This window comes from Elephantulus edwardii, unplaced genomic scaffold (assembly GCF_000299155.1).
Source record: "Elephantulus edwardii isolate Elephantulus edwardi_28Jun2011 unplaced genomic scaffold, EleEdw1.0 scaffold00357, whole genome shotgun sequence".
In the NCBI taxonomy this organism is placed as follows: domain Eukaryota; kingdom Metazoa; phylum Chordata; class Mammalia; order Macroscelidea; family Macroscelididae; genus Elephantulus; species Elephantulus edwardii.
The window spans coordinates 1101029-1124375 of NW_006400107.1; the positions used below are offsets into that span (position 1 = coordinate 1101029).

Sequence of the window (23347 nt, forward strand, 5' to 3'; positions counted from 1 at the left end):
AGAGATTGAAATTATTAACTTTAGTTTGCTTGGCTCCAACCAACTCTCTTGATACAAGCATCCAGGAAATCAAAAGACAAATTGTACTTCTTCAGAATACTGAAGAACAATGACATCAGTCTGGAATACTAAGGTGCACCTGATCCAGGTCATAATCTTTGCAAGTACTTGTGTCAGAGAGCTGGACAATGACTGCGATGATAGAAAGATAATTGATGCCTTTGAGCTGTGGTGCTGGAAAGAGTATTGAATATAACATGGACTGCTAGGAGAACCAACAGTTTTAACCTGAAGAGAGTGAAACCAGACTGCTCCTTGGTTGCAAGAATTTTGAGGCCTCTCTGACATACTTTGGGCATGTTGCAAGCCAGAAGCAGTTCTTGGAGAGAGACATCTTTCTTGGAAGGGTGGAGGGACAACACAAGAGAGGAATACACTCTGTGAGATGGACTGGTTCAGTGATTGGGGGTAATGAACGTTGGTGTGCCAGAGATAATAAGGCTGGCACAGGATAGAGCTGATTTCAGGACTATTTTACATAGGGGTTGCTATGAGTCATGAGGGACTCAACAGCACAAAGCAACAACAACAATTGAAAAAAAATATTTTTTACCCCTTTGAAGGAGTCTAAACGCAACTTTATCAGTTAGTAATAGAATCCTTAATGAATTACACCACCCAGGGAACCCACCCACCCCAACCACATACACGCATACATTTATATTTACACACATGTTATTTACATGAAACATATAATCAAATTTATATAAATAGCACTGAAGATGTATGTATAAAAGAGTGGTACAATTCAACAAAGTAATTACAAGAATAAAAAGAAAAAGTTCAGGTTTTTTGGTTTTAGAAAATAAGTTTTATATTGTCTTGCTATGAAAACAAAGTAAGATGCTGTTGCTATGAATGGGAGTCCCATGTAAAACAATTTGAAGAAAATATCTCAGAAGACATTGAGTTTGTGCAACAAGGAATTCTTTTGCTCAGGGGATGACTGCCAATACTTATTATGAAACCAAAATTTAGTCTTTTGGTAGCACCAGGTTGAAGGGTAGTTACATATTTTTATTTCTTAATAAAAATGCTTAAAATCATAAAACATAGTAAGCTAAAAGCTATCATAAAATCTTGCTCAATGTATGGTCTAATTTTGTTGTGCTGTGCTTTTTGAGAGCAGTTGTCAAATTACATCTCAGAGGATTTCCTCTGTGTTTCTGTATTCCCAGTTTGTAGCCATCATGCCAAAAAAACAAACAATAGCTCTGCATATGTATTATAGAAAACACAAAAACAACAAAAAATGTGGTTTTTCTGGTTGACAAAATGATTAGCTGGTTGACTTTATGGCTTGGATTTTTTTTTTTTAAGAAACAAAACTGATGAAATGAAATAACACTCTTTTGTCCCTACGCCACTCTAATCCTACTCTTCTCATGAATTTTTATTTAACTTAGACATGTAAGGGGGAAACAAATAGGAAAACAGTTGAACAGAATTATCTTTTGTATGTTTTAAAGTTGAAATTTCATCTTTTTTTTTTGGCCCCTATGCCAGCTTAATCTTACCCTTCTCATGAATTTTTGATTTAATTTAGACATGAAAGGGGGAAACAAATAGGAAAAGAATTAAACAGAATTATCTTTTGAATGTTTTAATGCTGAAATTTCATCTTTTTTCCCTCCCCACTCATAAAAAAGAGAACACAAGCAAAGTAAAAAGTTATGTAGTAAGACAATTATGAAATAGCTAATATTTACCACTTACATAATTTTTATGTGTTAAATAAATATAAAATTTTTCTTTTCTTCACATTTGACAAAATGTTTGTATTTTGATTTTCATAACGATGCATTGAATAAGGACTTATTTTAGGTTGAAATTTAGAAGATGGCCTTGTGACAATGAGGGACACCCTTAGGGATTAATTTGCAAATATTTTTGTATAGTTGTTTTTCACTATACAGAGGGCCATTTACCTATAGTGCATGAAAATGTGGTCAACTTTTGAAATTCCTAATTCAGTAATAAGCAATTCCTCAGTTACAAGCATTTTATTCTTGTGAAAGAACCTAGCAGATGCCATGATCAGTCCAAAGGAAAATAGAGAACCTCACAAACATATGTGATGCATAAAGGAATACTGAAATGAATTTCAAATGGAGGCAAAATTTGGTTTTGGTGTGCTAGAGGTTAAATAGCTCTATCAGAGGGGGAAAACTTAACTCATTAATGTCAAGTGAGTTCCAAATCATAGCTGACCCTCCATCAGGTTTCCGAGGTTGCAAATTGCATGAAAAGAGACTGCCCATCTTTCTCCCATGCAGTCAGTGGTCGATTCAAGCTGTCAAAGAAGTACAGTCTTTGGGCTAGCAGTGCAGCTCAATATGGATTATGCCACCAAAGCCCCCGGAGAACAAAGCTCAAAAACCTTGAACAGGACTGCAATCGGACTGCAATCCAACAGCCAAAAATATCCATCATTGTCATCAAGCTATCAGAGTAATATTTGAACATACCACACACACATTGAGCTGACAATCACGATACAAATTTAAATTTATTTGCCTTAATCAATTCTCAACAAACATGACAGGTAAGTTCACTAGGGAGAAAGGTAATGAAGATTTAAAAGGATTGAAATGGCTTTAGGACTTAGCTTAAAATAGCTTATGCCGTGATTGTTAAGTAGAATCACCTAATTGCACAAGGACACTAAAAGAGGATTTTTATCTATTTATTCACCTTTGTCCTTTCGAAGCACCTATTGTCAGATTTGTAAGTGTCTCTAGATAAGAATTCCTCTTCATTCTTTCATGGAGCTGATGGTGAGTTTAAACTATGGGTCTTTACATTAGCATTGCAACACCAACCCTCCATGGTTTCTTTTTTAATCTTTGTCAAGATGTAAAGGTTGATATTTTTTTTTATTTTGGTTTTAAAATACCAAATTAAACCCAATATACCAATATACCTCCTTCAAATCAATTTTAACTAGGAGTGGTCCTGCAGGACAGAGGTGAACAGCCTCGTAGAGTTTCATCAGCTGTAAATCTTTACAGAAACATACTATACCACATATTTCTTCTGAAGAGCAGTAATGATTGACCAGTCAGTTATTAACTCAGAGCTTTAATACCATTGTTTTTTTTTTAAATTTTTATTTTATTATTTTTGTGTGAGTGTACCGTCAAATCAGATCCGACTGGTACAGGAGGAGATTGTCCCTCCTTCCCCGGCAGAGCATCTGGTGGATTTGAACCGTCCACCTCTGGGATTCTAGTTGCAGCTCCTTGCCACTAGGCCATCAGAGCTCCCCTCAAATTCACCTTTAATACCCAGATTTGTATAATGCCAAACATTTTTATAAGTTTACACACACACATAATTGACATAGAAATACATAATAATGAATACAGTAGTTTGAAATTAAATTATTTCACTTAATTATTTGTGTTAAAGTTAACACTACTGTTGTTGTGTACCTTCAAGGAACTGATCAGAGAGTTTTCAGCGGCTTTAAGTTACACAGAATGAGATTGTTCATCTTTCTCTCATGAAGTAGCTAATGGATTTGAACTATGTGCCTGAGATTCTGCTTCTGTGAGGTCTGTGTAGGTATTATAAGGGATTTCTGACCCAGAAGAACAGAAGCACTGATGATGATGGAATTAGTAAAAGTAAGTGCAGTAGTGTAGGAGCCATGTCTGACCTCATAGGAATTGTTTTGGAGTTGTAGATGTTCTTAAGTGGGACAGTTGCCCTGATAGAGTTAGTGAGTCAGACTCAGCAGTCCTCATGCAGTCCATAGTCTTTTGACATTGCCTAACTGATGGAGTCTGTGGATGAGGTGAGGATAGGAAGTCCAAGAGCTCACAATCCCAAAGAATTCGGAAACATTACCAGACTTGATACCAGACTTTTGGAAGTTCAGGAATCTTTTTTTCTGAAAAAGAGACTTAATATCTTAATTCAAACAGGCCAAAATTGAACACCTCACAAGAAGATGGAGACACATACCTTTCAGTAGATCAGAGACTCTCTAGTCTAAAATAAAAGTCACTGCAAATACTTTGGGATGGATATCTTTCATGTGTTCTTAAGAAGTAATCCCCTTACACACAGGCACCTTATTCTTTTTCCTTTTTGGGGTCCTGTCTTCTATGTCAGAGTCTTTGCACTTGCACTTGCACTGCCCATTTGTGTCAGTAACAGCAGTGCTCAGCTTGTGGCCCTCCAATTCCTGCCCTTTAATCTCTGGACACTGGGCCAAAGGTTGCCTGGAAGCCCCAGGGAAAGGACAGCCTCTCTTCTCTGGCTTTGCTCCTTATGTGCCCTGCCTGCCATGTGACTTCCAACCAGGATATGGGGCAGAACATCAGAAAAACAGGTGAATGAAGTGCCCCTGGCCTGTACCATCACACCTGGAGAACCCCTGGACAAGGTCTAGTAACCGGCTTCCCTTTACTTGGGCCCTTCTGGTGTGCTGACATTCATTTTCTAATTCTTTCTGTCTCTTTTTCTTCCTGATTGGATAAAAACAGGAGAACAACAGAGGGATATGAGAAGACCATGGTATAACTACCTAACGACCTAGTCATATCCACAGGCAGGAGCCTGGGCTGAGTGTTGGCTGCCCTTTTGGGAGTATTCAGGGAAAATCAGTTCATCCAGGGCAGAGAGACAGACAAACGGGTGGCTTGTGGAGGGTAATCTGAGGGCAACATGATGGGCCATGTGGAACCACAGTACTATCCTTAAAGTTTAATCAGAGAATTACAAGGGCTTGTGGGATTCTGAAGGAGAATGTAAAGAGGGCTTTGCAGGAAGATAGACACTTTCTCTGTTCTGAAGAGGCAGAATGAAGAAAGGCATTGTGTTCTAGGAATTCTAACTATACTTATGTAATTAGGGCTGTTATTGTTAGGTGCCATTGAGTCAAGTACATCTAATAGTGACCCTATGAACAATGGACCTGAATCCTATCCTGTCCTGTGCCATCCTCATAATCCTCACATGTTCATTCCCATTGCCACAATCACTGTGTCAATCTATCAAATTTATGGTCTTTCTCTCTTTTACTAACCCTCCAGCTTTCCAAGCTTAATAGTCTTTTCCAAGGCTTTCCTAGTACATGAGATGAAGCTTCACCATCCTTGCCTCTAAGGAACACTTTGGTTGTATTTCCTCCAAGATAAATCTGTTTGTTCTCTTGAAAGTCCATAAGATATTCAGACATTCAGTACTTTTCTCTAACAGCAAAATTCAAAGGCATCAATTCTTCACTTGTCATCCACATTCACTGTCCAGCTCTCAGATGAGTGGCAGGTGATTGGAAAGAACACGGCTTCAATTAGGGGCACCTTAGTCTTTAAACTGACATCACTGCTTTTCAGGACTTTTGATAGGTCTCTGAGAGCAGACTTTCCCTATGTCTTCTGCTGGTACCAAGGTTGTTGATTAGGAATCTAAGTTATATGAATTTGATGACAATTTCAATCTTTTCTCCATCTATCATGATGTTGTCTAATGTCTAATAAGGTTGTTGTTGTGTGCTGTCAAGTAGGAACAAACAGCTGACCATCCAGTGGGTTTTCAAAGACAGTAAATCACACAGCAGAAAATTGCCCATTCTTCTCCTACTGAGCTATCAGCTGGTGAATGTGAACTGTGCACCTTTGGGACTGCTGTGGAGTTTCTTACCACTAGGCCACCAGAGCTCCTAATGGAATGTTGTTAGGTGCCCTTGGGTTCATCATGACTCACAGAAACAGATCTGAATCCTGTCCTATCCTGTGAAAATCTCACAATTTCTGACATACTCAATACCATTGCTGTAGTCACTATGTCAATCCACCTGGCTGAGGGTCTTATTCTCCTTTTCCATCCCTCCACCTTTCTACATTATGTGCTTCTCCAAGAACTGTTTAAAAGGTATATATGATTAGGTTTAATTGTCATGACATGAGTCCAGAACGAAGGCTGCACAGTAGAGTGGACTGGGGGGGGGGAGGGATTGCATAATAATTAAAGAATTTTTCTTTTACTTTTCAAAGAAAAGAACGAACTGGAGGGGAAGGGTGGGCTGGGAGAAAAGTGGAACAATGAATGAATGGAAATCCCAAATCTCTGTGTAAATTTTCATTAAAATTAATAATAATAAAAATGTAAAAAGAAATAGCCTCTTCTAGCAACATGCGAAGGACGCAAAAGGTCATTACAATGACAGAGGAAGAAGAAAAGGCCAAAATGGGTGTCAGAAGAGACTGAATATTACATTAGAGCACTGAGAAGCCAAAGCAAAAGGAAGAAATCAACATGTTAGGGAGCTGAACATGTGTTTCAAAGGGCAACATGGGAAGATAAAGCAAAGTATTAAAATGAAATGTGCAAAGAGCTGAAGTTGGAAAATCAAAAGGGATGAACTCTCTCAGCATTTCTTTTTTATTATTATTTATTTTTATTTTTTACTGGTTTAAATCAAAGTTCATAAAGTTCATATGGATTGTTTTTCACACCAGATCTTTCCCCGATTAGCTGAAGGAACTGAAGAACAAATTCAAACACTGAGTTGCAATATTTAAGGATGCTGTAGGCAGCATTTTTAATGACCCTGGAAGTATCAAAAGAAGACGAAAGAAATACACAGAGTCACAATACCAAAAATAATTGGCTGGCACAGAATTTAATGAAACAACATATGATCAAGAGGCAATGGTGATATTGGAGGAAGTTAAAACTGCTCTGAAAGAATTGGCAAAAAAACAAGGCTCCAGGAATTGATGGCATACCAATTGATATATTTGAAAATACAGACGTTGCCCTGGATGCACTCTCCAAGTTGTGCCAAGAAATCTGGAAGACAACCACCCAGGCACCTGACTGGAAGAGATCCATATTTGTTCCCATTCAGAGAAAGGTGACCTGACAGAGTGAGGAAATTGTCAAACAATATCATTAATGTCACAAGCAAGCAAGAGCCTACTAAAAAGTATTAAAAAATTACTGGAACAGCACACAGAGAACTGCCAGATGTGCAGGCTGAGTTTATAAGAGGCCGTGGCACTAGGGACATTATAGCCAATGTTAGATGCATCTTAACTGAAGCAGAGAGTACCACAGTAATGTCTATCTGTGCTTCATTGACTATACAAAAGCATTTGACTGTGTGGATCACAACAAACTGTGGCTAACTCTGAGAAAAATGAGAGTCTCAGAACAAGTGTTCTTATGCAAAACCTATACTTGGGCCAGGAGGCATGTGTCAGAACAAGGAAACACTACATGGTTCAAAATCAGAAAAAGTATATGCCAAGGATGCATCCTATCTCCATACCTTTTAAATCTATATATGGAACAGATCATCTGGGAGACTATATGAGGAGGAACTTAGCAACAGGATTGGAAGAAGACTCATCAATAACCTGTGCTACGCAGATGACATGAGCTTACTTGCTGAAACTGAGAAGGACCTGAATGAAGCGTGTGCTACAGAAGGTCAAGGACTACAGCCTTCAATATGGATTAAGCTCAACATCAAGAAAACAAAGATTCTCACCACTGGGCCAATTGGCAGAATAATGATAGATGGAGAAGAGATTGAGATTATTAATAGCTTCAGCTTGTTTGGTTGCACAATCAACACTCTTGGCACCAGCAGTCAAAAGATGAATTGCATTGAGAAAATCTGCTGTCAGGGACTTCTCCTGAGTACTAAAGAGGAAAGGTGTCAGTCTAGAGACTAAGGTTCACCTGATCCAGGCCTTGGTCTTCTCAGTTACTTGCTATGCTAGGCAATGACTAAGGAAGATAGAAGAAGAACTGATGCCTTTGAGTTGTGGTACTGGAGAAAAATATTGAATGGACTGCTAGGAGAACAAACAAGTTTATTCTAAAGAGGGTAAAAACAGACTATTCCTTGGAAGCAAGGATTTTGAAGCTTCATTTTACATAATTTGGGCATATTGCAAGAAGGGAGCAATCCTTGGAGAGAGACATTATGTTTGCAAGGGTGGAGGAAGAGCGCAAGAGAGGAAGACCCTGGATGAGATGAATTGACTCAGTGACTGGGGTAATGGGGATAAATGTGTCAGTGACAATGAGGTTGCCTCAAGATAGAGCAGGGTTCAGGGCTGTTGTACATAGGTCGCTATGAGTCACAAGCAACTCGACAGAACATAACAACAGCATCATACCCAAAGTGAGCAAGATGAAACTGTATCATCCTTGCCTCAAAAGAGCACTCTTGCTTCACTTTCTCCAAGACAAATCTGTCTGTCCTTTTGGCAGGCCATGAGATATTCAGTAAGTACTCTCCACCAATACCACAGCTCAATGGTTTCATTTTTTCTTCTGCTATCCTTATTCATTGTCCAGAACTCCAATGCTCAGAAAGTGATTGAAAAGACTGTGATCTGAGTCTGTTACACCTTATTCCTCAAACTAATATCATTGCTCCTCAGTAGTTTGGAGAGGTCCCTGACTGCAGACTTTACCAGTGCAGTATATTTCCTTATCTCCTAATTAGTGATACAAAGTATATTTAGGAAAAGATGATCACAATCATCATAAAGTTCATTTTGTGCCAAACCTTGGATGATTTTTTACATTTAAAGCAGTGCTTGGCATAAAACAAATTTTATGATTCTAAATCAAGGTTCACATAGTCATGAGGGACAAGTCCTTGGACATCATGCTTGGAAGGGTATAGGGACAGTGCAGGAGAGGAAGACTCCAGATGAGATGGATTGACACAGTAACTGGAGTATTGGGGTTAAGTGTGTTGGAATCAGTGAGAATGGTTCAGGGCAGAGCAGAGTTCAGAAATATCATACGTAGGGTTACTGAGTCATGGGCGACTTGATGGCATGTAATACAACAACAATCTTGTCTTCAAGATTCAGGATGATGTAGCTCCTGCCTTCTTCTCTATTTCATTCCCCTCATTCACTCTTGGGTTCAAATCCACGATCCCCCCCACCCCATGTTCCTTAAAGAAGGACACCTGCTCATTCTCTCAATCTGGGCTGACTAGGCTGGGGAATGATTTGGAGCAGGAAGGGAATAGAATTGCAGGAGGGACTGGGGAATTTACTTACAATAGACTGAAAATAAAGGAAAGGAGAGATGCAACTCAAGTGGTACTAACAGATGCCTTAGTGGTAAGGAATTGCACTGCCAATAGAAAGCTTGTGGTTCAAATACACGACCTGTTCCACAGGAGCAAGATGGGAAATAAACTCCTGTGTGATTGGAGGGTTGGTTCTGACTCGATGGTCTACAACAACAACAACAATAACATGTGTACAAAAGAGAACAAAAGCAAAAATCAATGACCTAGCTTCCATATTAAAAAACTGGAAAAGCAACCACAAACTGAACTCTAAAATCATAAGTAAGGAAGCATGAGTAAGATCAGACCAGAAACAGTTGAAATAACATAGAAACATATAACATAAAATCAACAATGTCAACAGGTGAGGCAAACAAAACAGATCTAAGTGTTGCATGAAGCTCTAGAAGAGTCAGTTTGCAGTCCCTGGTGAGCAATAGTCCCTATCCCCTTTTTTAAGATGTGTATGGGTGGATGGGGATAGCCTGTTACTAAGTAATGGATGTTAAAGCAGCCCCCAAAAAGCATAAGAAGGGGAGAAAAATGTCATCAGTATGACTGTAGAACTTCTCTTTTGGGAGGAATATATGTGGATGGAAAAATTAGTTTGATGCTTGTAGGTGCTTGCTAAAAAACAACAAGGAATCTCGAGTGTGATGGCAATGAAGATGGCACAGGATAAGAAAGGGTTCACATCTGTTGTTCATAAGGTCATGATGGGTCATGCTCACCTTGATAGCACCTAACAACAACTACAAGACATTCCAATAAAAAAGATAGTTCTTTAAAAGCTATTAAAAATTTCTTATTTTGATCAGGAAATTAAAAGATAAATATAAATTACCAATATCAAGAATTAAAAAGGCATGTTCTTTCATATCCTATAGATATTACAGACAAGGAGCTCTCTTGGCCTGGTGAGAAGGGGTGACTGTGCCAAACCAAAGGCACACTATTCAAACCCACCAGCTCCACGGGAAAAAGATAGGCAGTCTTCTCCCACGTGATTTACTGTCTCTGAAGACTATCAGAGGGCCAGCTATGAGTCAGCTCAGACTCGACAGTACATGGCAACAACACATACTTTATAAGATAGACTTTTTTAACATTAATAACTATTTCAATGGAGTCTGAATGTCAGTCATTTTCTCTTCCTGCATGTAGAGCCCGTGCACCTGCAAGGACATTGATGATAACTCCTCCACAAGTGATTTTTTAAAAGAAGGGTTTAAGGAAGAAAATAAAAATTTAAAAGTAATGGAATTGAATAGAACACAATAGGAATAGGACAGAAAAAAAGCACCTAGACTTGACTTTGTGGCAGACGCTGGGTCGAACTTTTAATGTTGGATAATCCATTCCCTGAGCAAGTGTTGTAGAACATCTTGCTAGTGGTTCAGCAAGGGGGGACAAAACAGAAACAAATTCCTACTTTTGTGAAACTTAAGTTTCTACTGGAGAAAGACACTAGCAATTGAAAATACCTGACACAAGAGCTACTGTTGTTGTTGTTGTTGTTGTTGTTGTTATGTGCTGTTGAGTCATCTGGAACTCACAGAGGCACTAGCTATGACAGGGATCCTACCCTATCCTGAGCCAGTCTCACTGCCTCTGACACACCTACCTCCATTGTCTCAATTACTGTGTCAATCCAACTCATCGTGGGTCTCCTTTCTTCCACTGTCCTTCCACCCTTCCAAGCATGATGTCCTTCCTGACAACATGCTCAAAATAAGTGAGACAGAAACTCAAAATCTCTGCCTCCAAGGAGCAACCTGGCTTCATCCTCTCCAGGACAAACCTGTCTGTTCTTCTGCAGCACATAGTATGTTCAATACTCTTCTACAGCACCTTAGCTCAAAGGCATCAATTCTCCTGTCCTCTATATTCATTATCCAACTTTCTGATGTGTAGAAAGTACTAATGAAGACCATGGCCTGGATCAGGCACAGTGTAGTCTATAGACTGGTACTGTTGCTCTTTAGCACTCTACAGTGGTCCCTGACAGCAGATTTTCCTAATCCATTTTTTTTTTTATTTCCTGACTGATAGTGCCAAGGGTATTGATGGTAGAACCAAGTAAGATGAAGTTGTTAATAATCTTAATTTATTCTCCATCCATCATGGTGTTGCCAGTTGGCTCAGTGGTTAGAATCTGTGTGTGTGTGTGTGTGTGTTTTAATATTGAGCTTTAATATATACCTTCAATATATACCTTTGGCAGCACGCTTCAGGTCCTCCTCAGTTTCATCAAGCAAGGTTGTGTCACCTACATAGCGCAGGTTGTTGATGAGTCTTCCCCCAATCCTGATGCCACATTCCTCTTCATAAAGTCCAAGCTCCCATATAATCTGTTCTGCAGATAGATTAAAAAGGTATGGGGGGAAAATGCATCGCTGACACATTCCTTTCTTGATTTTGAAACACACAGTGCTTTCTTGCTCTGTTTTGATAACCATAGTCTTGGCACCAGCAGCCAGGAAATTAAAAGGTGCATTGCCATGGGAAAGTCTGCTGTTAGGGACCTCTCCAACGTGCTGAAGAGCAATGGTATATCTTTGGAGACTAAGGTGCGTCTGATACAGGCCATGGTCTTCGTAATCACCTGTTATGCATCAGAGAGTTGGACAATGACCAAGGAGGATAGAAGGAGAATTGATGCCTTTGAGCTGTGGTGCTGGAGAAGAGTATTGAGAATACCATAGACTGCTAGGAAAGCAAACAGATTTGTCCTGGAAAGGGTTAAACTGGGATTCTGAGGCTCCGTCTAACATACTTGGGACATGTTGTGAGGAGAGACCGGTCCTTGGAGAGGGACATCATGCTTGGGAGGGTGGAGCGACAGCGCAGGAGAGGAAGGCCCTCTATGAGGTGGATTGATTCAGTGACTGGGATAATTGGGTTGGGAGTGTCAGAGACAGTGCGATTGGCACAGGACAGAGCGGAGTTTAGGGCTGTCGTACATAGGGTCGCTATGAGTCGCAGGCGACTCGACGGCACATAACAACAACAACAACAACAACATCCTGGTCTAAGTATAGGTTTCACATGAGCACAATCAGGTGTTCTGGGATTCCCATTCTTTTCAAGGTCAGCTATAATTTGTTGTGATCCACATAGTCAAATGCCTGTGCATAGTCAATCAATGAAAACACAGATAGACATTTCTCTGGTACTCTGGACTTTCAGCCACTGGCTATGATGTACGATCAATGATTTATTAGTTGCAAATACTTTTTATAAGAAACACTAGCAGTGCCCATACACATGGACCTCACCTGGTTGTCTATATAGAAATCAGATTGATTAAAATCAGATTGATTTTGTGGAAAAAAAAATCATTAGAGAAGCTCAATATCAGCTGTGAAAACTAGGCCAGGTGCTGATTGTTGAACAGACCATCAACTACTCATATGCAAGTTCAAACTGAAGCTAAAGAAGATTAGAACAAATCCACAGTAACCAAAACTTGATCTTGAGTTTATCTCACTTGAATTTAAAAACCAACTTGGAAACATGTTTGAGGCCTTGAAAATGGGGACCAGACAAGCTGTGGGAGGATATCAAGAGTATTATCCATGAAGAATGTTATAGGTAATTACAAAGACAGAGTAGGAAGACAAGACTGAGATGGATATCAGAAGAGACTTTGCACTAGAAAGAATAATGCACTAAAGTGCTCAGAAGACAAAGGGAAGAAATCAAGATGTCGGGGAGCTGAACAGATATTTCAAAGGGCAGTTCAGAAAGACAAAGGAAAGTATTATAATGAAATATGCCAAAAGAGCTATTAGAATAACATTTTAAAGGGATAGGCTAAAGAATCATAGCTTGGAGTTCAAGAGCAGTAGCTGATGCTGTGGAAGTTGGAAATTAGGGTAAAGAGTTTTAGATAAAATGGCTGCAGTAACCCTTTAGTAACATTTTCTGAATATCAAACATTGTTCTAAGAGCATGAAAATTATACTACTTCTCTTTTCCTCCCTGTCTGCGTGAATGGTAGCTGCCATCATGAATGGCACAGTGACTATCTGGACCAGGAAGTTCATGACTACTGCATCTGGTTGTTGATGTTCTTCACCCTGGGAAGGCAATAGATCTTGAGACAGAAATTCAAGAACTAGCAAAAATGTACAATACCACACCAGATGTTATCTTTCTGTTTGGATTCAGAACCCACTTTGCTGGTGGAAAGATGATGGACTTTGGCATGATCTACAACTTCTTGGATTATGTGAAGAAAAATTAACCTGAACACAGATGTGTATGACATGGCCTGTATGAGAAAGAAAAAGATGTCAGGGAAACAATGCAAGGAACATAAGAAAAGGATGAAGAAAGTCAGGGAAAATGCAAAGGCCAACATCAGAGCTGGCAAAAAGAAGAAATAAACATTCTCCAGTGACTTGATCTGGGATGACTGTGTAACATTTTCACCAGATAGAGCAGAGGATAGAGCATTAATAAACTATAAAATATACATACAAACTACTTCTAGGGAGCTCTGGTGGCCTTGTGGCAAGAAGCTGCTCTAAGGAGTACCCCAAAGCAGATGTAATTTATATATACAAATAACTAACAAATGGAAACCATGAAATAATAATTCAAAAAATTATCTTATGGGGAGTGTGCTGAAGACAAGAAGAGGTTAGTGGAGAAACCCATCTTCCCATTGGATCTTAAAATTAATCTATAAACACATTGCCAAGGAGAATTTCTTTCCTTGGAAGTGCGTCTATCTTGTCCTTTCCTTTGTAATCATAGCTTTAGAGTTATGTGAAGGAGACTGACTTAAATCTGGACAATGGAGAGCACATAATTATAGCTCTGCATCTCTTTTACGTCGTGTCATTTGTGTGAAAAGAGATGGATTGTAATTTGAGGAACATGAAGGAGTCATGTAGGAGTGGGTAGGTGCTTCTTACTGTCCCCTATCTTCACTCTAATCCCTCTAGAATGAAAGATAAAAACAAAATTGTAGACACATATAAGCTCCGGTGAATCCACACGTGGACAATGAGACTCAATTAGACGTTTTTATCCTAGGACTTTTCTCTTGAAATAGAGGTGGGAGGAAAGTGTAAATGGGAATAAAGAGGAATTAAGAGGCAGGAAACATGATAGTAACCAATTGTAATGTGGTCTTTCTGTGTTTTGTTGTGTTTTTTTGGTGGGTTTTTTTTTCCAGTCATGGAGAGATGGCAATCGGACTCTTCCATCACGTCTTATCCATAGACTTGACCATATTGTGATGACAGTGAAGAGTATCAAAGAAACTACAATGTTTTATTCCAAGATACTGGGTTTACAGGTTGTGACTTTCAAGGTAATAATTTTCCCAAATGACCACTTGTAGATGAGGTAAACTCTGATTTTAACACATAGAGAGCTGTACCTTCAAAATGAAACCACAGAAAACTGGAGAGAAAAGATTAAAAACATCAATAGAGGAGTTCCAAATTTTTAATAGGATTTTCAGAGAAAGAGGAGAAGGATTTTTTTTCTCTCTCTCTCTCTCTTTTAGTTGTCCATGTTTTAGGGAATAAAAAGTTCAACCTTTTTACTGGATGAAACTGAAATTGGGCATGGAGGTGGCTGTTGAGGGAAGGGTAAAAAAAAATTCATGTAAATAGTTAAGAACAATTTTCAGAATTTATGTGGAAAGAGTTAACAGAATGACTATCTACCACATGAAATTCTAGAATATGAACATAATATTTTTAAAAAATAGATACCAGAAGCCTCCAAAGAAATGAAAGAGAAAAATCCGTAACTGCAAAGGAAAAAGAAACATGCAGACATTTTTCAAGAGTTAGATCAAAGACCAGGAGACAATAGAACACCACCTTTCAGATTCTGAAAAAGAAAATAATTTTAACTAGAATTCTTTGCCCAACCAAACTGTTAATAAAAAGTGAGTACAGAATTAAATTGTTGTGTATGCCATGTTGTTGTTGTTGTTATGTGCCGTCAAGTTGCCTGCGACTCATAGTGACCCTATGTGCAACAGCCTAAACCCTTGTTCTATCCTGTGCCAGTCTCACTATCTCCAACGCACTTACCTCCATTACCCCAGTCGCTGAATCAATCCACCTCATAGAGGGTCTTCCTCTCCTCCAACCTCCCTAGCATGACGTCCTTCTCTAAGGACTCCTCGCAACATGTCCAAAGTATGTCAGACTAAGCTTCAGAATCCTTGTCTCCAAGGAGCAGCCTTTCAGGATGAACCTGTTCGTTTTCTTAGCAGTCCCTGGTATATTCAATACACTTCTCCAACACCACAGCTCAAAGACATCAATTCTCCTTCTCTCTCCCTAGTCACTGTCCAGCTCTCTGATGCATAGCAAGTGATTGCAAAGACCATGGCCTGTGTCAGGCACACCTTAGTCTCCAGAGTGACACCACTGCTCTTCAATACTTTGGAGCAGTCCCTAACATACTTCTTTTAAGAGTCAATATTTATTATGATTAATATTTTACAAAATTTTGACAGATTTCATTTATCTAAGGAGAGCTTACTTTATTAAACACTCTACAGGGTTTTTTTTCCACAGAGTAACACGGTAAGTAGTAAAATAATACTTGGCACAGTTATAAAGAAAATATAAGATAAAATATCTACAGCTTAAGATGTAATGGTACTATTTTACCGCAATACATCTTTTTTTTTTAATTTAGGTTGTTTATTTTTCATTTCAATGAACATCTACAGAGATTTTGGGATTCTATTCATTCATTGTGGCACCCTTCTCCCCACACAAACCCCTCCCCCCTCCCCTCCCCTTTTGCTCCTCTCCTTGAAAAGCAAAAGAAAAACTCCCTCATTGGTACACAATCCCCCCACCACAACAAGATAAAGGAGAATAATCCAATTGAAAAATGGGCACAGGATATGAACAGACACTTCACCAAGGAAGACATTCAGATGGCCAACAAGCAATACATCTTTTAATCTCCTGGCTGCTGGTGTCAAGGGTGTTAACTGTGGAGTCAAGCAAACCAAAGCTGTTAACAATCTCAGTCTCTTTACCATCCAACCTGATGTTGCCAGTTGGCCCAGTGGTGAGAATCTTTGTCTTCTTGATATTGAGCCTCAATCCATATTGCAGGCTGCAGTCCTTAACCCTCTGCAGCAAGTGCATCAGGTTCTCCTCAGTTTCAGCAAGAAGGGTTGTGTCATCTGCATAACGCAGATTGTTGATGAATCTTCCTCCAATCCTGTTGCCGCATTTCTCCTGATAGAGCCCAGCCTCCCGGATAATCTGTTCTGCATATAGGTTGAAAATGTATGGGAACAAGACACATCCCTAGCATACATCCTTCCCAATTTTGAACCATGCAGTGTTTCCTTACTCTGTTCTGATGACAGCCTCCTGGTTCAAGTTGTGCATTAGCATGATCAAGTGTTCTGGGATTCCCATTCTTCTCAGTCAGCCACAGTTTGTTGTGATCCACAGAGTCAAATGCCTTTGTATAATTAATGAAACAAAGATAGATATTCCTCAGATACTTCCTGCTTTCAGCCAAGATCCATCTAACATTAGCTATAATATCCCTAGTACCATGACTGCTTCTAAAGCCAGCCTTCACTTCTGGCAGTTCTCTGTTAAATGTGCTGTTCCAGTTGTTTTTGGATAATCTTCAGTAGAATCTTGCTTGCGTGTGATATCAATGATATTGTTTGATAATTTCCACACTCTGTTGGGTCCCCTTTCTTTGGAATGGAAATAAATATATATCTCTCTTACAGTCAGTTGGCCAAGTGTTTGTCCTCCAGATTTCTTGACACAAAATGGTGAGCACATCTAGAGCAGTGTCTGTTAGTTGAAATGCATCAATTGGTATACCATCAATTCCTGGGGCCTTATTTTTTGCCAATTCATTCAAAACAGATTGAACTTCTTCCTTCATCATCATAGACTCCGGTTCATATGTTATTTCATGAAATTCTTCGATGTCTGCCAATTCCTTTCAATACAGTGACTCTAAACTCTTTCCATCGTCTTTTAATACTTCCTGGATTATTTAATATTCTGCCCAAAGCATCCTTAAGTATAGCAACTTGAAGTTTGAATTTGTTCTTCAGTTCCTTGAGCTTAAGAAATGCTGAGCAAGTTTGGCCCTTTTGATTTTCTGACTCCAGCCCCTTTCACATTTCATTGTAATATTTTACTTTGTCTTCCTGCACTACCTTTTGAAATCATCTGTTCAGCTCTTCCCTCTGCTTTGCCTTCTCTTCACTCCAGTACAATATTCAGAGTCTCTTCTGACTTCCATTTTGGTCTTTTCTTCCTCCTTTGTCTTTGTAACAACCTTTTGGACTCTTCCTGATGATATTTTTTATACCGTCCCTCAATTCATCTGGTCTTCTCTCATTGGTGTTCAAGGTCTCAAACATGTTTCTGAGATGGTTTTGAAATTCTGGTGGGATAGACTTAAGGTCATATTTTAGTTCCCATGGATTTGATTTATTTTTCCTTAGCTTCAGCTTGAACTTTCATATGAGTAGTTGGTGGTCTGTTCCATAATCAGCACCTGCCCTAGTTTTCACAGCTGATATTTAGCTTCTCCAGCGGTTCTTTCCACAGATGTAATCATTCTGATTCCTATGCATACCATCAGGTGAAATTCATGTGTGTAAGCTGTGTTTATGTTTCTTATAAAACGTATTTGCAATGAATAAGTTGTTGATTGTGCAAAATTCAATCATTGTATTTCCAGCTCCATTTCTGTCACCGAGTTCATGTTTTCCAACTACTGATCCTTCCTCCCTGTTCCCAACTTTTTCATTCCAGTCACCCATTATTATTAATTCATCTTGATAGAATGTTCGATCAATCTCTAACTGTAAAAGTTGGTAGAAATCTTCTATTTCCTCTTCTTTGGCTCTGGTTGTTGGTGCATATATCTGAATAATAGTGGTATTCACTGGACTTCCTTGTATGCATATGGATATTATTCTGTCACTTACAATATTGTATTTCAAGACATCTCTAGAAATGACTTTTTTAACTATGAAAGCAACCTCATCTTTCTTCACCTTTTCATCTCTGGAGTAATAGAGCATATGATCGTCCAGCTCAAAATGCCCCAAGCCAGTCCATTTCATCTCTGCAATTCCTAGTATGTCAATATTTATGTGTTCCATTTCTTCCTTAATTATATCTAATTTTCCTATATTTACGGTTCTCACGTTCTATGTTCCAATCACTAGTGTCTGCTTACAACTGTTCCTCTTCCTTTGTATTTCCATACATGAAAGCACCACCTCAGTTGTCCTGTTAGTGTACATGTGTTCTATTGTATATAGTTGGTATAAATATACTATTTCAAAAGATGGAAATAATTTCAAGAAGACATGAAAATAAAATTTTCAATATATGTGGAACAGATCGTTTGGGAACCTGGATTATATGAAGAAGAATGTAACATCAGGATTGGAGGAAGACTTATCAACAACCTGTGTTATGTAGATGACATAACTTTGCTTACTGAAACTGAGAAAGTCTTAAAGCACTTGCTGCTGAAGGTCCGATATGGTTTGCATCTCAACATCAAGAAAACAAAGACCCTCACAACAGGCCAATAGGCCTGTATTATGACAAATGGAGAAAGGATTGAAATTGTTAATTATTTCATCTTGTTTGGATCCATAATCAGCACTCTTGGCACCCACAGTCAGGAACCAGAAGAAAAGTTTCATTGGGAAAATCTGCTGTCAGGCACCTCTCCAGAGTGCTAAAGAGCAATGATGTCCATTTAGAGACTAAGGTATGCCTGATCCAGGCCATGATCTTCTCAATTTCTTGCTGTGTATCTTAGAGCTGGACAATGATTAAGGATGATAGAAGAAGAATTGAAGTCTTTGAGTTGTGGTGCTGGAGAAGAGTATTGAACAGATCATGGACTGTTAAGAGAACAAACAGGTCTGTCCTGGAAAGGATGAAAACCAGTTTGCTCTTTGGAGACAAGGATTTTTAAACTCCATCTTACATACTTTGGGCATGTCACCAGGAGAAACCAGTCCTTGGATAAAGACATCTGTTTGGAAAGGTGAAAGCTCAGAGCAAAATAAGAAGAACCTGGATGAGATGGATTGACACAGTGACTGTGGCAATAAGGATAGGTATGTCACAGATAGTAAGGTTGGGTCAGGGTAGAGTAAGACTCAGAACCATTGTTCATAGGCCACTATAAATCAATTTTATGTCAATAACAATAACAACCCTCTGTTATCAAGTCAGTGCCAAACTCATAGTGATCTATGGATGGCAAACACTATCATCTAAGATGTCAGGATAGGAGGACACTGAGGTTGGGAGGACACAGGGCATCTTTATTCCACAGATGTTGTTGTTGTTATGTGCTCTTGAATTGGAAATAACCCATAGCTGACCTTCTAGCAGGTTTTCAGAGGCAGTTAATCCCATAGGAGGAGATTGCCCAAGCTTCTCCCACAGAGCCCCTGGTGGATTTGAACTGTGTGCCTTTGGGATTGCAGTGAAACTTCTTAGCACTAGGTCACCAGAGCTCTCTTTGTTTCATAGAATGGCTGGTAAATTTGACTTTCAAATTTTCTGTTAGATGCCAGAAAAGTTACTCACTACTCCACTAAGAAGATCTCTGTATTGGATTCTCTCTCTCTTTTCTCAGTGTGTCTATGTGTGTCTGTGTCTGGTTCCATAAACCATAGCTAGTTGTGCTGCTAAAGCAAAGGTGGCCCTCTGTCAGTTTGAATTCACCAGTGTTTCTGGTAGAAAAAGATGAGCAATCTCCTACCATGCAATTTACAGCCTTGAAAATCTGCTGGAGGTTCTGCTGTGAGTTGGTTCTAACTTGACAGCATATAACAACAACATACATTCATTTCTATATATAAATTATAAAATACAATATATTAATATATTATTAAATATATATGAAATATATTATTACATATGTGCTTATATATAATGTGTATCTTCTATATTAACATGTATAGACACACATACATGTGAATTATGGAAGACCTTTCATGAGATGGATTGACACTAAGATTATTACAAAGGGCTTGGGCAGAACAGAGATCATGACAAGGATAGGACAAGGTTCAGATCTGTTGTTCATATGACCTTATGTGTCCTAGTCTACTCATTGGCTTCTAACAACAACAAAAAAATATGAATACATCTGTGTGTGTATATATATATATATATATATTATATATATTAATTACATGTATTATTGTTGTTTAGCATTGAGTTGGAACCAAATCATAGCCAATCCACCAGTGGGTTTTTCGAAGCAGTAAATTGTATAGAAGGTGATTTCCCATCTTTCTCCATGGGATAGCTGGTGGATATGAGCCATGATCCTGTGGACTGGTGGTGCAGCTCCTTACAATTAAGTCACCAAACCTCCATAAATTACACACACCCCCACCCCTAATTGGCGAAGTCTTAATTTGGATACTTAGTTTTAGAACAATATCTGACAGACAAGCATTTTACCGAGGAGATGAAAAATACTTCCCTTACAGAAATAACCATTACATTCACTGTTCCCACCCCCACACCACCCCTGCCAAGCATGTGTGTCTTGTCACTTTCCTTTCTCAGCTACATCACCATTCCTTGCACTCCTGTCTACCTGGCCAAACCCTTCCTTCCCCTGTCACCTCTTAATATGATAGCTTAATTCACAAGTCACTTCTGTGATGTTTTGCATCACACTGCTACTGGTCTCTCATGCTGTTGTCTGTCTCTTATTTAGGAGAATGTAAGTTCTAATTCTATGTATCAATCAACTTCAGGGAAAGATTTTTGCTTGAGGCAGTACTGAAGGAAGATCCTTGCCACTGACCTTCTGCTAAGTTTCGTGACTTAGTGTCCCTGTTTACACTGCTGACACAATGTGATCATTTCCAAGGTCCAGATCTTCTAGATCAGATATGGTGGTGTTATTTGATGGGTGTTACCTCATTAAGAAGATAATAGGGCAATCTCGAATCCTGTCCAGTGTGAATCTGTGGGGTTCCTGGCGCTGAGTTATGGGGACAAAGTTGAAAACCCAGACTGCAGCTGTGTGTAGAGCCCCGTGTTCCCAACGCAGTTTTGAGACTGAAAGCCTGATGTTAAGGAAGCCAACAGACTTCTAGGAGAATGGGCAAATGGGAGAATGAACTAGGCCAGGTGTGATTGTGCAACAGACTATCAACTACTCATATGCAAGTTCAAATTAAAGCTAAAGAAGGTTAAATCATATACACAGGAATAAAAATTTTATCTTGAGCCTATCCCCCCTGAATTTGAAAACCAACTCAGAAATAGGTTTGAGCCTTGAACATTAATGAACGAAGACCAGATGAGCTGTGGAAAGATATCAAGAATATTGTTCTTAAAGAATGCAAAAAGAAGGAAGAAGAAGAAAAGACCAAAATGGATGTCAGATGAGACTCTGAATATTGCACTAACGTGCCAAGAAGCCAAAGCAAAGAGAAGAAGTCAAGAAGTTGAGGAGCTGGATAAAAAAATTCAAAGGGCAGCTTGGGAAGACAAGGCAAAGTATAAAATGTGCAAGGAACTGGAGTCAGAAAATCAAAAGGACTGAACACATTCAGCATTCTTAAGCTGAAAGAACTAAAGAACAAATTCAAGTCATGAGTTGCAATGCTTAAGGATGCTATGGGCAGAATACGAATGATTCAGAAGCATTAAAAGAAGATGGAAGATGTATACAGAGTGATTGTACCAAAAAGAAGTGGCTGACACAGAAGAATTTCAAGAAGCAACATATGATCAAGAGGCAACGATGATGAAAGAGGAAGTGCAGGCTGCTCTGAAGAACTTCGGGAAAAATAAAGTCCCAGGAATTGATGAAATACTAATTGATGCATTCCAACAAACAGATACTGCCCCGGATGTGCTCACTAAGTTGTGACAAGAAATCTGGAGGACAGCGACTTGACCAACTGATTTGAAGACATCCATATTTATCCCCATTCGAAAAAGAGGTGACTCAACAGGGTGTGGAAAGTATCAAACAACATCACTAATATCACACACTAGCAAAATCTTGCTGAAGATTATACAGAAATGACAGAAACAGTACATTGTCAGAGAACTACCAGAAATATAAACTGAGTTTAGAAGAGGACATGGAACTAGAAACATTATTGCCAATGTCAGATAGATCTTGGCATAAAGCAAAGAGTACAGAAAAATGTCTATCTGTGTATCATTGACTAGGAAAAGGTATTTGACTGTGTAGATCACAACAAATTATGGCTAGCCTTGAGGAATCCCAGAACACTTGACTGTACTTATGTGAAACCTATACTTGGATCAGGAAGCAGTCCTCAGAACAAAGCAGGAAAACACAGCACAATTCAAAATCAGAAAAGGAGTGCATAGGAGTTGCATCTTGTCTCCATACCTTTTCAATCTATATGCAGAACAGATCATTTGGGAAGCATGACTTTATAAGGAGGAATGTGGCATCAAGATTGGAGGAAGATTCATCAGCAACATACATTATGTAGATGATACAACCTTGCTGCTGAAACTAAAGAAATCCTGAAGCTCTTGCAGAAGAAGGTCAATGACTGTAGTCTTTAATATGGATTGAAGCTCAACATCAAGAAAACAAAGATTCTCACCACGGGGTCAATTGGCTGCACCATGATACATGAAAAGAGATTGAGGTTGTTAACAATTATGGCTTGTTTGGCTCCACAATCAGTGCTCTTAACATCAGCCGTCAGGAAATCAAAAGATGAACTGCACTGAGAAAATCTGCTATGCTGTGTGACCCTTGACCAGCAGCGCCCAAGCCCTGCCCCCCACCTCTTGGTGGTAGTGTCCAAGGCCTGCGCTCCTTACCCCCCTAGTCCCTTGCTTCCACGCACCTCAGCCCCCACCACAGCCCTGTGACCTCAGGGCACCGCCACAGATCCAGCCATCACCTGGAGCTATCAACCAAGCTGTTGCAGAACTAACCTGGCAGAAGAAAGGCCAGTAGGATCTTATCTGTGTTTACTGGGGCTGATTATCTGGGAGAGCACCTAAGGGCGTGCTCACAGGTGGGGAAATTGGCCAAGCTCTCTTAGGTTCCCACCCAAAATTAGCCAGCCAGCTGGCTTCTGTGAACTCTGCAGACCAGCCAGAGGCTAGTGGGTTGGTGGGAAGTTGACCTTGACTATTCGGATCCTGTCAGATCCAGGACCCTGCTGGAGCAGGGGCTGTTGTG

At 39.4% G+C, this 23347-nt stretch overlaps 1 protein-coding gene across 1 annotated transcript in view; it reads left to right on the forward strand.

The window, feature by feature from the left end:
• The first annotated feature begins 2598 nt into the window (after positions 1-2598).
• The window catches only part of LOC102866320 (glyoxalase domain-containing protein 5-like), a 32361-nt gene continuing 11612 nt past the window's right edge, over positions 2599-23347 (forward strand). Inside the window, 4 exon segments of the mRNA XM_006902020.1 lie at positions 2599-2605; positions 4182-4399; positions 14310-14447; positions 15676-15684. Coding sequence (XP_006902082.1) covers positions 2599-2605; positions 4182-4399; positions 14310-14447; positions 15676-15684 — 372 coding nt within the window.